General features: G+C 44.7%; 1 protein-coding gene and 1 pseudogene across 3 annotated transcripts in view; both read left to right on the top strand.

Moving 5' to 3' along the window:
• TRAK2 (trafficking kinesin protein 2) overlaps positions 1-5,857 on the top strand; it is a 28,050-nt gene extending 22,193 nt beyond the window's left edge. For 2 of the 3 annotated variants that reach the window (XM_069860827.1, XM_069860828.1), the window contains 3 exons: positions 173-451; positions 675-774; positions 1,810-5,340. In XM_069860827.1, the coding sequence (XP_069716928.1) occupies positions 173-451; positions 675-774; positions 1,810-2,482 (1,052 nt within the window). In that variant the 3' untranslated portion in view covers positions 2,483-5,340. Of the gene's footprint in view, positions 1-172; positions 452-674; positions 775-1,809 lie in introns of all 3 variants that reach the window. The other variant, XM_069860826.1, reaches the window with a different exon arrangement.
• Positions 5,858-6,403: 546 nt separating this feature from the next.
• Positions 6,404-11,811, top strand: LOC138722494 (dual specificity protein kinase CLK1-like; annotated as a pseudogene).
• The last annotated feature ends 3,819 nt before the right edge of the window (positions 11,812-15,630 follow it).

Raw genomic sequence — 15,630 nt, 5'->3', positions numbered from 1 at the left:
TCTGATAGAGTATTAAGAGTTAGACTTTTTTGTGGCGTTGCCATCCAAGTGCGTTGTGTGTATCACAGTGTTGGCACCAGTTGGCTTGAGTTGTTCTGATGATGAATTCCTGTAGCCCTATACAATAGCAGGTAACGGCTCTTTGGGACTTGGCTCCCTTTTGTCATCCTAGGATCTCAGACCCTATTTCACTGGCAGCAGCTTGCTCGGCCCAACCTAGGCACCATTCTTGACCCAAGACCAGGTGTTGTTACAAAGGGTTTTACCCCTCTGCCTGATGATACTGTGTACCACATCTCTGACCTGGAGGAGGATGATGGGGAAGCAGGTGAAGGAGGTATAACATTTCAAGTGCAACACTCCTTCCCGGAGGAAAAGAAACATATGATGGCAAAGCCAGTGGCAGGAATTTTCCTACCACCTATTACTTCGGCAGCAATACCGCTCACTGGTAAGGAGCATGGTTAGATTATTTTCCCTTTTTCTTTTTTTTTTTTCATAGTGTTTCTCTCAATGCAAAGTCCTTTGACTTGTGACAATGCTGTAATTGTTCTTTACTGTAAAAAATATATCTGTATTAGCAGTGATAATGACATTGTCTTAAAACTTGCTTTGATTAGTCCTTATCTGTCTTTATTTTTACCTTGAATGGATGTCAATTCTCCACGTTGCAGCCTCGAATCCAGGGAAGTGTCTGTCTTCCACGAATTCCACGTTTACTTTTACTACCTGTAGGATCCTTCACCCATCTGATGTCACTCAAGTTACTCCCAGGTATGGTGACTGCTGGCATCCTAAGAGTTGCTGCATAGGAATAAACAGTTGCTTTCTGGCTTCTGATATATGGGCCAGTTTTAGAAAGGTCCGAGGCAGCTGGGGAGCACACGGAATCATAGAATAGTTTGGATTGGAAGGGGCCTTAAAGATCATCTAGTTCCACCTCCCCTGCCATGGGCAGGGACACCTCCCACCAGCCCAGGCTGCCCAAGGTCCATCCAGCCTGGCCTTGAACATCTCCCGGGATGGGGCAGCCACAGCTTCCCTGGGCAACCTGGGCCAGTGCCTCAGCACCCTCATGGTGAAGAAGTTCTTCCTTATACTTAGCCTAAATCTGCCCCTCTCCTGTTCATAGCCCTTCCCCCTCATGCTATCACTACAAGCCTTTGTAAACAGTACTTCCCCAGCTTTCTTGTAGCTCCTTCAGGTACTGGAAGGTCACTATAAGATCTCCTTGGACCCTTTTCTTCTCCAGGCTGAACAACCCCAACTCTCTCAGCCTGTCCTTGTGTGGGAGGTGCTCCAGCCCTCGCATCATCTTTGTAGCCCTCCTGTGGACTCTTTCCAACATTTCCATATCCTTCTTATGTTGAGGATATTACTCATACAAATAAGTGATAATTACAACAGAGAAATTTGCAGTTCTCTACAGTGAGAGTTAACCTAAAGGAAGTAAATGTGTACTCTTAAATAGCAAATGCCTTGTACCCTATACCTATTGTAAAAACAATTTTAATACTACCAGATTTTTTTTCCCCTGATTGTGTCATAATTGTTTTAAACTAAGTTATTACTGGACACCTATGTTGATATTCTGTCTGACCATAGAAGGTAAATTCCTTGGTACTTACACCAAAACCTCTCTGTCAACATAAGTATTTTCTTCTAAATATTTTGCAGAACAATAATTCTGAAACCGTCATAGTTTGTTTCCTTGAGCCTTCTGTGTGCTAAAAGGCAAATACAGAGCAGAGCAAGTGTAAAGACATCTAATGTTTGCCTCTTCTCTCTTTTGTTTTTATTTTATTTCAGCTCGATGAGTGCCCCATTTTCACTTGGAAATACTGGCAGCAGTATTGGAAATGCAGTAGTGAGCACTCCAGCTGTTTCTTACAGGTTTAGTATTGGAGAATTTCTCACCAACAGAAGAGATTCAACCACTACCTTCAGCAGCACGAGCAGTCTGGCTAAACTTTTGCAAGAACGAGGCATCTCTGCCAAGGTCTATGATAGCCCCGTATTAGAAAAACTGCCTTTGCAGCAGCCCCCTCGAACTCTCCCCATTCCTTCTACTCCACCAAATTCTCCTTCTCGTTCACCTTGTCCTTCCCCTCCACCATTTGAGCCTCGAGTGCATCACTCAGAAAATTTCCTCGCTTCTCGACCAGCAGAAACATTCTTGCAAGAACTGTATGGCCTAAAGCCCTCCCGTAATGCTCCGGACGTAGGCCAGCTGAAGATGAACCTCGTGGACAGGCTGAAGAAGCTGGGTTTTGCCAGGGTGATCAAGCCCCCCGAGACACAGGACCACAGGAAGAATCAGGGGCCAGAGGTTACCTTGCGGAGACAGGATTCAGCTGTGTTTTTAAATGCAGGTAGCATGGCAGGTCTGAGAAGGAACCAGAGTCTTCCAGCAATGATTGGAGTATTGGGAGCTCCAGTTTGCACACAGTCATCAAAAATGGGTATCCTAAAGGAGGACTGACTGGTCTGAAAAATGGTTGACTTCTAGTAAGTGATACATGAGGGAAAAACATCCAGTACGGGCATCGTTGGATGTGTTACAGAAGAGTTGGAGAAGGCACGTGTATGTTCGAGGTGTGGGAGAGAGAAGCGTTGGGATCAAGGTGAAAAAGAACACTGCTTGGGTTTGAGGAAGAAGGCTTTTGTGGAAATTTAGAAGAAACCAAAGCTTAGTTTTGAGACCCCCCCTTTAGCATCTGTCTTAATTTAAGCAAAAACAAAAGACCATTGTAGACATTTTCAGTATTTTTACCTTTTCAGCTGTATGTGTTGAACTGTCCTGCAGGTGCTGTTCTATTTTTTTTTTTGCCATACAACCATAGTATTTTACTAGTTGTTCTCAATCAGGCTGTATCATTTAAATATAATATTAACATAACAATCAGTCTGACCAGCATTATTGGTCCAAGTTCCTCTCTGTAGCAAGCAAATATGAAAACTTGGATTTTTAAAGTTTTTTTAATTCTTGTATTTTCCGTTTCAGAAACTGTGCTCTTTTGAACTCCTCTCAAGGGAGAGAACCTTTAACTGTCTGCAAGAAAATCTGTTTACAAACACAGAAACTCATGGCCAGGATTTATATTTTGAGAGAGTGCAGTTGTGCTACTGAGGTATTCACGGAAGTTAATTTCTTTCCAGAACTTCTGAAGCACACAGAGGAAGGTGCAATGAATAAGAATTAAGCAGCAGGAAACTGTAGTTAGGGTGAAAATGTCAAGCTAAGACCTCTTTCCAAAGTGAACTGTACATCTTTTTAAATGAGGATATTTTTGCGCAGACAAATAACCATCTCAGGCACTTTTCAGTCTTTAGAAGGGAAATAAAACCAAGATGCTTGATTCAGGGTTTCTTTTTATTTGACCTGAGCAGGGAGCATTTACTTCAAGACAAGTGTTGGAAAATCAGTAACCTGACTCTTCTCTCAACAGGTAGACATGTATATTTGAGAGTTCTTCAGTAAACTTCATGCCTTTAATTCACTTATTTCTGATTTTAGGCTGGAATTTGTAACAAAGACTTCAAGCAAAAATTACCAGTCTATATTCAGAAACAGGAATATGAAAGCTAGTGTTCTTTGTAGCATTTTAATGAACGTATATTAGTGTTGTCTACCTTGGAACCCTGTGTTTTCATGATGGAGAGTGGTTCTGAAGAAAGCTGAGGTTGACTTTCCATCTCAAAAGAGAAGTCCATTTTGGAAATTTGATATCTGAGTGGTAATCGGCAAAATATTACTGCCCCTGCTGCTTTTTGGATTCCTTCCTGCCCAGGGTTCTAGTCCTGACTGAGTAATATATGATAGTTACAGTGTAACTTAAAGAAGAAAAAAGGTTGCCCAAAATCCCTCAGAGGAATGGGTCTTCTCCAGTGACATTAATGGGAGCAGATTCTTAATGTAATTTTTCTCTGTAACTAACAACATTTAAAATCATTTTAAAGTTTCGTTTCCACATAATTAGATAGAACAGAGTTTACCTTGCTTGTGTCAGTGTCTGTGGGGCATAGCCGGGACCTGTCTGCGTGTGAAGCATCGGTGTGATTATACGCATTTGCTGTAACATCATCAGCACCGTTGTTGCTGCAGGGCTGAATGGAGTAGGGCAGGGAAAGAAAGCCTCTTAACCTGGTTTATAGGAAACTTGTAATGTGGCCTTTCTGCTTTTACAGTTCTGTAGATCTTCTGATGACTCTTTGATATAATGGTCATCTTTTGTAAAGGGAAAAGGAGTAACCACTTCAACCTTGCACAGGGTTTCTCAGCAGAAACATAGCCTGTCAGCAGCGCACAGTAATATTCAGGAACTCCTGGAGCTGCCTTTTGCTCACAAAGCAAAATCTTACTCTTATAAAAGGTGAATTTTATTTTTAGATACTATATACGGGTTAATTTTGGTTTTAAAAGAAAACTATTTAATTTCTCCATGTAAGTATTTATGCTTGTCTGTACTTAGCTGTACATGGGTCTTACCAGGCTAAATAAGGCAAGAGTGAGAGGAATGGGGGAAGCAATTTTGCTCTCCAGTGCACTCAGATGGGTGAGTCTGCTGTGTATTTGTAACTTCTAGGGGAACAACAGGAATGAGTTGATAAAAGATCAAAAAAAGTTTGGTATCGACAGAGAAGTGTACAGCATATCAAAAGCTTGTCCTTTTATATGTGTTTATTCTAGGGATACGTGTAAGCTACAGATCAGTTTTGGAAGGTATTACACTGTGTTTCTAACAAGCTTCCTTAGAGAACTCCTGCCAATGGGTCATTCTGTGCATTAGCAGCAGAAGCTGCAAATCAACTAAATCAGAATTCCTTTGGCAGATGTGTTTTCAGTTAAAGTTAATCTAAAAGCACATTAATTAAATGCATGTTTCTCTTTGGGATGCTACGTATTCGATAGTCCAACAACATAAGCAGGTTCAGTTCAAACAATATTGTGGATATGTCAAGAGATTGGTTTGTCTGTTTGTTTTCTGTAGGATAATGTAGCACCAGATACTTTACACAACGTGCAGAGAAAATGGAAGCATCCGTATTGCCTTGTGTTTGTGTGTTTATCCAGCTGGTTCATGCATGGTGCAGCATTGCTGAAATTCTGTCATGCATTTATACCTTTGGGTGGTCACAGGCATTTTGTGCCTAGGTTGCAGCAACAGGGAAAACTGGTACTTCTTCAAAGTTTACTGGTTTGTGCCAAAACCTAAAAAAATAAATGTTTTTGAATAACATATACATGTTTCTGAGAACATACTAAAAGTTGCTGTCGTTCTAGGAACTGATGTGGCTTCTGTTGCCTCCCAAACAGGAGGACAAACCTGCATGACTAAGGTAGCTGCGATTCTGCACAAAATCTTTTGATGCTGCACAAGTGTCATTTGGGTGAGTGGGAGGTGGAACTGGAAGTAATGGAGAATTGCACATCGGAAAGGTTCTGTTATCTAGCAGGTTCGAGACAAACAGATGCTAGAAAGGACAGACTTAGCCGTGCTTGTGAGTGTTAAAAGAGACAGAAGGAAATTCTTGTAGTATCTACCTTTATTCAGGATGGCTTAAACCAAGCACAAGTATATAGCTTTCTAGTTTTGCCGTTTTTAATAACCTCATTGAAACCTGCATGGTCAAGATAACTTGTGGTCAAAGTTAAAAGTCCAGTGGAGTCAAACAGCAGCAGGGAGGGAAGGAAAATGGTGGGTTTGAGCCTCATTTGGTTGTTACACGAGGGGACTACACACAGTGTTTGAACAGACCTTCATGGTGTGTTTTCATCTGCTTTTTGCACTTATTGTTGTTTCATAGTGGAATGTGAATTTGATAATAAACATGTATAAGATGCCATTTTTCAGTATATTGGTCATCTTGTGTGGTTTGTTTCAGATGTCATCTTCTACACTACAGTGTTGTAGAGTAAACCTAAAAGTAGGCCTTTTCTGGCTAAAATTTAGTGATTGTTAAACTGTACACAGGATTCATGAGTTGGTATCCGCACAAGCAGTAGATTTAAAAGCTGACACATTGATTTAAAACCTTGATCAGGCTGGGCTGGGCTATTTGCAGTTGTGTTTGACACTTTTAACTGCTTAGGGTATAATCTGTGGTTTCAATACAGTCTCTGGGGGATGATGTGGCTGAGAGCAGCCCTGTGGAGAAGGACTTGGGGTTGCTGGTTGATGAGAAGCTCGACATAATCAGGCAACGTGTGCTCACAGCCCAGGAGACCAACCCTATCCTGGGCTGCATCAAAAGAAGCGTGGCCAGCAGGTCAAGGGAGGGGATTCTGCCCCCCTATTCCACTCTTGTGAGACCTCACCTGGAGTACTGTGTCCAGGTCTGGAATCCCCAACATAAGAAGGATATGGAACTGTTCGGACGGGTCCAGAGGAGGGCCACAAAGATGATGCGAGGGCTGGAGCACGTCTGCTGTGAGGACAGGCTGAGGGAGTTGGGCTCCTTCAGTCAGGAGAAGAGACGGCTCCAGGGAGGCCTTATAGTGGCCTTAGAGTACCTGACGGGGGCCTGGAGGAACGCAGTGGAGGACTGTTTAGAAGGGCACGTAGTGATAGGAGGAGGGGGAATGGCTTTAAATTGGAAGGGGAAAGATTGAGCATTAGGAAGAAATTCTTCCCTATGAGGGTGGTGAGGCACAGGCCCAGGTTGCCCAGGGAAGCTGTGGCTGCCCCATCCCTGGAGGCCAGGCTGGATGGGGCCTTGGGCAGCCTGGTCTGGTGGGAGGTGTCCCTGCCCATGGCAGGGGGCTTGGAACTGGGTGGGCTTTGAGGCCCCTTCCAATCGAAACCGTTGGGTATATCTTGGTTACAGACGTGGCATTCCGAGCAAACCAATTATCCTGACATGGATCAAAAAGAAAGTCTGGATCTTGGAAGATGTGACATGGCTAGAAAGAGAAAGAGATCAGCCAGCAGTGCAGAAAAGACCCAGCACAACGAACTGGCTCTTGGAGGTGGCAAGAGGGCTAAAAAGAGAGCGAGATCAGCGAGTCCTGTGCCAACGAACCAGGTCTGCAATCCATACCTCGGAAGTTACAAGAGGGCTACAAAGAGAGGGAAATCAGCAAGTGGTGCACCAGAGAATCAGTGCAAGATACCAGATCTTGGAAGAGAGAAGAGATCTAAAAAGACAGAGAGATCAGCAAGTGGTGCACCGGAGAGCAAGCACAAGAAATTGGATCCAGAAAGAAGCAAGACAACTATAAAGAGAGTGAGATCAGGAAGTGGTGCAGTGGAGAGCAAGTGCTGCAAACTGGATCATAGCGGGACGAGTGGTCACGGAAGGGAATTGCAGGCAAGGCCCAGTCTCTATGAATATTTGCAGGAGATGTGACCCATTCTAGTGGAAGATTTCTTTTAACTTGGTATTGTGGAAACATAGAGGAGATCACATCTGGGTTTTATTTCTGTAAAACCATGTTTATTTAGATGTTCTAAGAACGGCTGAAAAATCTATAGAGTCAGATATGTATGACGTCTGCCCGCTAGTGGGGCAGTTGTTCTGGTTACGTATTTAACTACTGAAAAAGCTGCAGGTAGGAGTTTTAACGTAAGGTCTTAGGCTGAGATGGCCTAAAGTAAATGCGTATGCTGTGTGCGATGAACCAAACAATTCTATCAAATACTCAGACTAGTGATTTAATTTCAGTTACTTTAGAGGAGTACTTCAATGTGGCCAACAGATGGTTTCATATAGAAATATAGAAGAACATTCTGTCCTCTATCTCTGGAAGATACTTCTAAAAGACACCTTTGATGCATAGAAGAGAATTCTTGAATTGTTTTGCATTAAATGCACTGAAATGCTGAAGGAAAATTCAAGGAACCAATCTTGTAAAAGGAAAACAATGCCCTTGTAGTTTTCTGCTGCCTTGCCACTGAGAGTATCAAATCTGATAACATGTTCCTTGAGACCTTTCTGCCCTGGAACATAAACAATGCGCCCTGTGACTTGCCGGGGGCTGAATTGGAAATTGTTCCTGCCAACCGTTTGTGGCCTGGCGCGGATCTGGGTGCCCGACTGCCTCCCTGCTGAATGCATTTTGTATTCGTAGCTGAATTCACTCGGGTTTGTTGATTGGCTGGACAATCTTGGTGCCGTTCCAGGTGAGTTGTCAAAGGAGCAGAACCAGGAGAGTGGAGGACGACAAGGCGGGTCACCTGATCTGTCGGAGAGGAGACGTGCTAAATGCAAGATGTATAGAATTGTTTTCAATGCTTTTTATCTTTTCAGACAGAATAAGTTCTTTTAGCATAAGATATGAGGGGGTTTTGAAGTCTTTTCTTTTTCTCTTGACTTTCTGGTTGTGGGTGGGACCGGTATTTTTTTCGTAATCTATTATAACTACTATTAACAGTATATTTGGGGGCCTTTCCTCCTCCCCCCCAAAACCAAAAATGAAGTTAATACACCTGCTGGAATCGGATCCCCGTAAATGTACTTTGAAGGCAGTCATCCGCTAACATCTCTCAGACCAGATATTTACAATTTAGAGCACAGCCTAGAACAACCTCCTGTGATAGTACCGAGTCCTTCAGAATGCTTGTTTTATCGCTGTTTATTGTTGGTTATTTGTGAGGCTGTTTAACAGCTGAGTAACCCGACCAGCTGGGTGATTAGGAGTCCTTTTCTTTACAGACGAAGTTGTTGCCGTGTTGGGTCAAGGTGGTTATGGAAGAGTAGTGGAATGCATCGATCACGAAGCGTAAGTCTTTTAATTCAGCACCTGTTGTTTTTCTTACTGGGACTCCCAGTGTGAGGTTTGGGAAGTGCCTTCTGATCCTATCAGGCTTTCTCTTTGCCTCCTCATGTGCCGCTCTCTGTATTTCTCTAAGGCCACCTCAGCTGCCAAACCAAAGTGTACGTTGGTTCATGCTGCTAAAAGCAGCCCCTAGACACGAGGGTTGTGCAGGGCTGGTGGATGAGGCGAAGGCTGCACCTTCTGCAGAAGGTCAGGGCTGATGGGGAGAGGCGGCCTGGAGAGAGCACGGGGTGCAGCTGCAGCCCCCACACTGGGCAGTCTTGGGCCCTGTGCCACCCAGCTCTGGATAACGAGCAGTGTCTGACATTGTGTAGCTTCCCTTGAAGCCTCATCTGCAAGGAGGCAGCGCCATTTGGGTTCTGAGTGTGCACTATAAATCAAAACATATTTTGTGCTTGATTGCACTTTTGCTATGTCCAACATAGTTTGGAAAGAAGTTGTCTTTCCAGTCCCCGCAGAAGGTATTTGACACCTCAGTGACATTTTTACTACCTCTTGGAGGACTGAAGGCGGCTTCTCATTTTTTGATTAAGAGTTGTCTTAGGCTGGAAAGTGGAGAAGTTTCTCCAGTGTTAGCCCAGCACCCAGAGAAATGAAAGGGGCTTGAAGAATGACACCGCTCTTTAAAGGGTCGAGTGGGTTTTCAAAACGTAAAGATGAAGTTTTAGTTGTGTTTGTGCATAGATGACTCTGGGTTACAGGAAGTTACTGTGCCCTTTTCCCAGAAGGTTTCCAGTGTTAGGAACAAGGCAGATGGGGTGATAATTACGCAAGAGTCTGAGTTAAAAGTACCCATTGTTCCCATCTCTGTTAAAACCTGTCTTTTCAGGAAAGGCAAGCACGTCGCTGTGAAAATCGCAAAAAGTATCGATTCGTACTCCAGAGCCGCTCGAGATGAAATAAAAGTGCTGGAAGATTTAAAAGCATCAGACCCCAGCAATGCCTAGTAAGCACACAAAGCTGACTGTGCTGTCTTCTGGCTTGGAGACTTCTTCAGCGCCACTTTCTGTAACACACAGTGTATGTAGGGGCGCTGCACAACTTGCTGTTGCAATGCACGTGTTTTCCTGCTTTTGCAGTCACTGTGTCCAGATGCTGGGATGGTTCAAGTACCACGGACAAGTCTGCATTGTTTTTGAGCTCCTGGGGCTGAACACCTTTGACTTCATGAGAGGCAACGGCTTCCAGCCGTTTAGCCTGGACGACATTAGACGCATGGCCTATCAGATCTGCACCTCTGTCAACTGTAAGTATGTGCCTTCTTTGCTCTATAAAGTTTGCTTGCGGAACCCACTAACTGTATGAATTCTCTTGCAGTTTTGCATATGAAGAAGTTGACACATACTGATCTGAAGCCAGACAATATCGTCCTTGTGGCATCTGACTATGTAGACGAGTACAACCCCAAACTGGTAAGCTGCTGTCCTCTTCCCCACCTCCCTCCTCCTCAGCCACCCTCTGTGTTTACTTGGTCACTTGCATCCCATCGCCGTTCGTTTCAGCAATGCAATGAACCCAGGCTGAGAAAAGCAGACATCAGAATTGTGGACTTTGGGTGCGCCACATATGATCACGAGTATCATGGCACTTTGGTGACTACCAGACCGTACAGAGCTCCCGAAGTGGTCCTAGGTCAGTGGAAGGCGGTTTCTTTGGCTGACCTTTCACGTATGAGACTCGTGTGCTATTGAGTGGAGCTAGAGAAGTGTTTGATGTCTTGCTTCAGCTGCTGAATGTTTGCAGCCTGGTCTAAACATGAACAACCTGAATCTTTTCACAGAGCTCGGATGGTCCCAGCCGTGCGACGTTTGGAGCGTAGGATGTACTCTCCTGGAATACTACCTGGGAGTCTTAGTATTTCCGGTAGGGAACTATGGACCCAAAAGAGTGCAGCATGTATAACACTCCCCAACATGCTGAACAAAGGCTACAGAGAGGTGGGGACTGAGAGGAATGGTCTGTGCAAGAAAGCAAGCTGCATTTTTCTGTAATGCCAAGTTGAAGAGAACGGAAGGTGTAGGCACCAAGGAATGTTCTCAGCAGCAGATTTTGACAAGTTGCTTCCAGTAGACATTTTGACAGCGACTTGAAAGGAAGGATTGTCCTCCTAACTTTTGGAATTTACAAGGTACCCTACTACCAGATGTGGCTTCATCTATCACCACCAGCAAATACTACACAAATACCTGAATCCTGTCCTCTTAACAGTATTGCTGAAGTTGAACGTGAAGAAGAAAGAAAAGAAACACCCACCAAGGCAAGGGGAAGGGGAGAAACTCCAGTAGCTTGTAACTTCTTTCAGGAAATAGAGAACTTAGCCTCTCTGTTCTCCCTTGATCAAGTTCAGCTTATTGGTTGCCGGGTACAGACAAAAAAGAAATCAGGCTGGTGTGTGCTTCTTGATAACTTCCACTCAGCCAAGAATGAAAAATGTCTCTCTTGACTTCCCTCCAGACCAATGATGACAAACAACACCTGGCAATGATGGAGCGATTGCTGGGGCCTTTGCCAGAGCAAATGATTAAGAGAGTTGTCTCACTAAGGAAACGGAACTATTTCTGTAATGGCCGGCTGGACTGGGATGAACACAGTGCTGCTGGGCTATACGTCTCAAGGCGCTGTAAAGCCCTGAAGGTAAGATTACACGGGGAAGATGCTTCTGGGCAGTGGAGCTCCAAGTGCAGTTCTAAGATTGGAAGCCTGTGTTTTTTTGTTATCTTCACAAAGGAATACATGACGTGCGACGATTGTGACCACAACAACCTGTTTGACTTGATTGAAAAGATGCTGGAGTATGACCCAGCCAAGCGTATTACTCTGCAAGAAGCACTGGAACATCCCTTCTTCCTCCCGCTCAAGCAGGAAAACAGCACATAGACTCCTAGAGCTGAAGCAGACGAGCTTCTTTGTCTGCCTGTTGAGAAACGTAAACTGTGTTAAGTGCCGTTTGTTTGTTTGTGTATGTTAGGTATTTAGTTATTGATGGTGAAATCAAATTCTTTTGTTGGAATAAAATTTATTTAAGAAAAAGATACTGATGAGCCTGGTTGTGTTTCTCCAGTAAAACAATATCTCAGGACACTTTTGTCATGTGGACGAGAGCACCCTCTACTCTACAGGCCTCCCAAGAGCCAGGAAGTATTAATTTCATTAGGGTTTGCGGAGGAATAAGGGACAACACACGACCAATATGATCAAGCGAAGACGTTTTAATCAAAGTTCACAACACATTTATACCTACCTCAGCTGAAACAAGATATTGTGCAACAAGCTGATTCAACAATTCTCCTTTAGCAACAAGCAACCATTACTTACATACACTATTATACTTTCCCATGGAAAGCAGCTATGCGAGCATTCTGGTCTACAACTTGATAGACTCCAAAGTAACCCATCGAGGACTACCGAGGAAAGTTACCCGTGAGAAAGGAGAGGAGCACAAGGCAGAACACCTCCCTAATGTTACAAAGAGAAACCTTAAGGACATCGTGTCCTCTACAGTAGCTGCTTCTTCTGCAAAGTTAGCTTTAATTCTGGTGCAAAAGCTGGGTTGTGCACGTCTAAATATCCGTGCCCATTTTGGTCTAAAAATTCCTCAACAAGGGTTTATCTAACGGTCATTGGAAGAGCAAAAGACCCAGGGCTGACATTTGCCCTTTAGTAAGTGACGGATGCTTTTTTTCTGAGCAAGAGGTCAGGGACAGCCCTTGCTCTTAAGTGTGAGGATGGCCTTTATTTGATGAAAAAATCAAGTTACACAGGCAGGAAGATCCCTGTAGTATTCAAGGGCTCGCACTGCGATAAGGAATTATTTTTTTTATTAATTTTAGGAGGGGTACTCTGGTTACCAGTATTCTTGTGAGTGGTCATTGTTTTTAAACGCCTAGGAGCACCGGCAGGAATTTCCAGAGGAATTCCAGTTCCAAAGAAAGACTGTGGAACTAACCACTAGCTCTGCTGTAAAGGTTAGAAATCCTGCCTAGATTCATCAGCTTCTCAACCAAATAAAGCCTTTCTGAAATACACCTCTAATATCAGGCTCTCAAGGCAGGAAAACAATTACAATCAGTGGTGGTTCTCATAGCCATTTTTCAAAGCGCACTTCACAGCACCATCTTCTGGTGACAAAAAGTTGGATTTGACTTTCAGGCTTTGAGAAAAAAGCTCTCACAATATGAGAGATAATTTTCATACAAGAAAGAGTACTTGAAGTTAAAAACTAAGCAATTCGGAATAGACAACATCTGAAAAATGCTTAGCACGGCGAGCTGGGAAAGGTCCAGGACGCTCTTCGAGTGTGTCACCGTTTCTGAGCCCAGGTAACACGCTCTCCTGCCCGAGGGGACGCCGACAGCCCAACAATCCTAAGAACCCCGCAACATCCTTCTCTCCAAACTGCAGAGCAATGGATTTGATGGGTGGACTGTTTGGGGGATAAGGAATTGGTTGGATGGTTGCATCCAGTAAGTAGTGGTCAATGGCTCGATGTCCAGATGGAGATCCGTGACAACTGGGGTCCATACTGAGACCTTTGCTGTTTAATATCTTCATCAGTGATAGAGACACTGAGATCGAGGGCACCCTCAGCAAATTTGCAGATGACACCAAGCTGAGTGGTGCAGGTGTTACACCAGAAGGATGGGCTGTCGTCCCAAGGGACCTGGAGAAGCTGGAGAAGTGGGACTATGTGAACCTCATGAGGTTCAACAAGGCCAAGGGCAAGGTCCTACACCTGGGTTGGGACAATCTGTGCTTTCAGTGCAGGCTGGGGGATGATGTGACTGAGAGCAGCCCTGCGGAGAAGGACTTGGGGTTGCTGGTTGATGAGAAGCTCGACATAATCAGGCAACGTGTGCTCACAGCCCAGGAGACCAACCCTATCCTGGGCTGCATCAAAAGAAGCGTGGCCAGCAGGTCAAGGGAGGGGATTCTGCCCCTCTATTCCACTCGTGAGACCTCACCTGGAGTACTGTGTCCAGTTCTGGAATCCCCAACATAAGAAGGATATGGAACTGTTTGGACAGGTCCAGAGGAGGCTACAAAGATGCTGTGAGGGCTGGAGCAACTCCCATATGAGGCTGAAAGAGCTGGGCTCATTCAGCCTGGAGAAGGTTCAAAGGAGACCTTATAGCGACCTTCCATTACCTGAAGGTGCTACAAGAAAGCTGGGAAGGGACCGTTCACAAAGGCTTGTGGTGATAGGATGAGGGGGAAGGGCTATGAACAGGAGAGGGACAGATTTAGACTGGACATAAGGAGGAATTTCTTCCCCATGAGAGTGGTGAGGCAATGGCCCAGGTTGCCCAGAGAAGCTGTGGCTGCCCCATCCTGGGAGGTGTTCAAGGCCAAGCTGGATGGGGCCTTGGGCAGCCTGGTGTGGTTCGCTCTGTTCTCTGTAAACTGCCACACGTATAAATGGGTAGGCAGGATCGAGACACCTGCTGGACCATCAGTACCTGGGTTGCAAGAGATGTCGACCAGGCTTCCATCACTAGGAGGTAGGTAACTTGCACTGTTCCCTAATATTCACTGCACGCAAGCACTTAACACATCTGCATTTGTATTCACGCGTCCTCAGAACAAAGGCCTGTGTTACCAACTAATGACCTGACAGAAGGTGTCCCCCAGCGAAGCATTGTGGCCAGAGGCAGCCAAACAGAACCAAAGGAATGTTAGATACTGGCAGAGTTCAGATTTCTGGCTATGTGCTCTCTCTCCATCAAAGCTGTTCATGGTGCACATGAAAAGCAAGTTGATGTCACTATCCCAGTTCCTGTTGAACTCGAGGGATTTCAGCTGTCCTGAAACCCCCGGTGGCTGAGGAGTTCAACTGTTGCAACTTTGTAGAGTGTACAGAGTGTGGGGAGGGCCTTTCCCCCCCACCCCCCGCCCCGCTTTTTCTCTACCACTTTAGATGTAGAAAGGGAAGAGTTGAAGCTGCAGATAAAGAGCTAGAAGTAACCACACCATCCCAGGCAGCCTGAGGAAGGTGCAAGGAAGAGCTTCCTGGAGAGAATAGGTTTGTTATGCCTTCCAGCTCAATGGGACACTGGCAATTCTGAAAAGAAATTCTGTAGTGATTCTGCCCAGGTAAGATTTGGAAGTGTCTTCACCTCCCTTCTTTTTCACCTAGTTAGCCACACTGCTACAAGAAATGACTTTTGAGTGTCTCCCAGGAGTGAGGGCCTTAAATAGCATTCTATACAACAGAGAACTGAATACAAATAAGGCTTTTTGTGGGGGTTGGAGTCTCCACCCAAAAATACCCACAGCTCCTGCAGCTGAGCTTTCAGTGTGTTGGTTTGGATAAGCCAAGAGGAGCTGTGCTTCTAGCAGAAATCTTTTAATTAGCTGGAAAGACAGAAAACCTTTGTACTTCATAGAAACTGGCAAGGGGGTGCTATGTTTGGGTTTGTGCCGAAAACAGTGTTGACATGAGTGGTGGATTGCACATTTCTGGCCACGTCCAAGGAATAAACAAACTTCTGTCTCTGAGCTATCCCTGCTTCAGTACTATTGGCCATGGTCTCATGATGATTCCCTAAACAAGCATCAACGACTGTCCTGGGCAATTACTCCTAGAATACGGAAGCGCCCCTTTGCTTGTTTCCATAACCGCTTTTACCTTTGCAGACACAAACTGGTACTAAAGAGAGAAGTATACAGCACAAAAGTTCAGGGAAGGACTCAGGCTCTTAAAATAATTCCAATGAAGATCAATCTGTTCAGTTAAATAAACACCTACCCTGGTACCATTACTAATGCTGAAAGCTGTAACAAGGGTCTAAGACCTGATTCAAAATAAAACGGAGAGGCTAACAAAGCTTTAGCCTCTACTCAGAGCTTGCAAA

Source organism: Phaenicophaeus curvirostris, chromosome 7 (assembly GCF_032191515.1).
Source record: "Phaenicophaeus curvirostris isolate KB17595 chromosome 7, BPBGC_Pcur_1.0, whole genome shotgun sequence".
NCBI classification, from domain to species: domain Eukaryota; kingdom Metazoa; phylum Chordata; class Aves; order Cuculiformes; family Cuculidae; genus Phaenicophaeus; species Phaenicophaeus curvirostris.
Note: the sequence above shows the minus strand (reverse complement) of the source record. Positions and strands in the feature narration are given on the sequence as shown.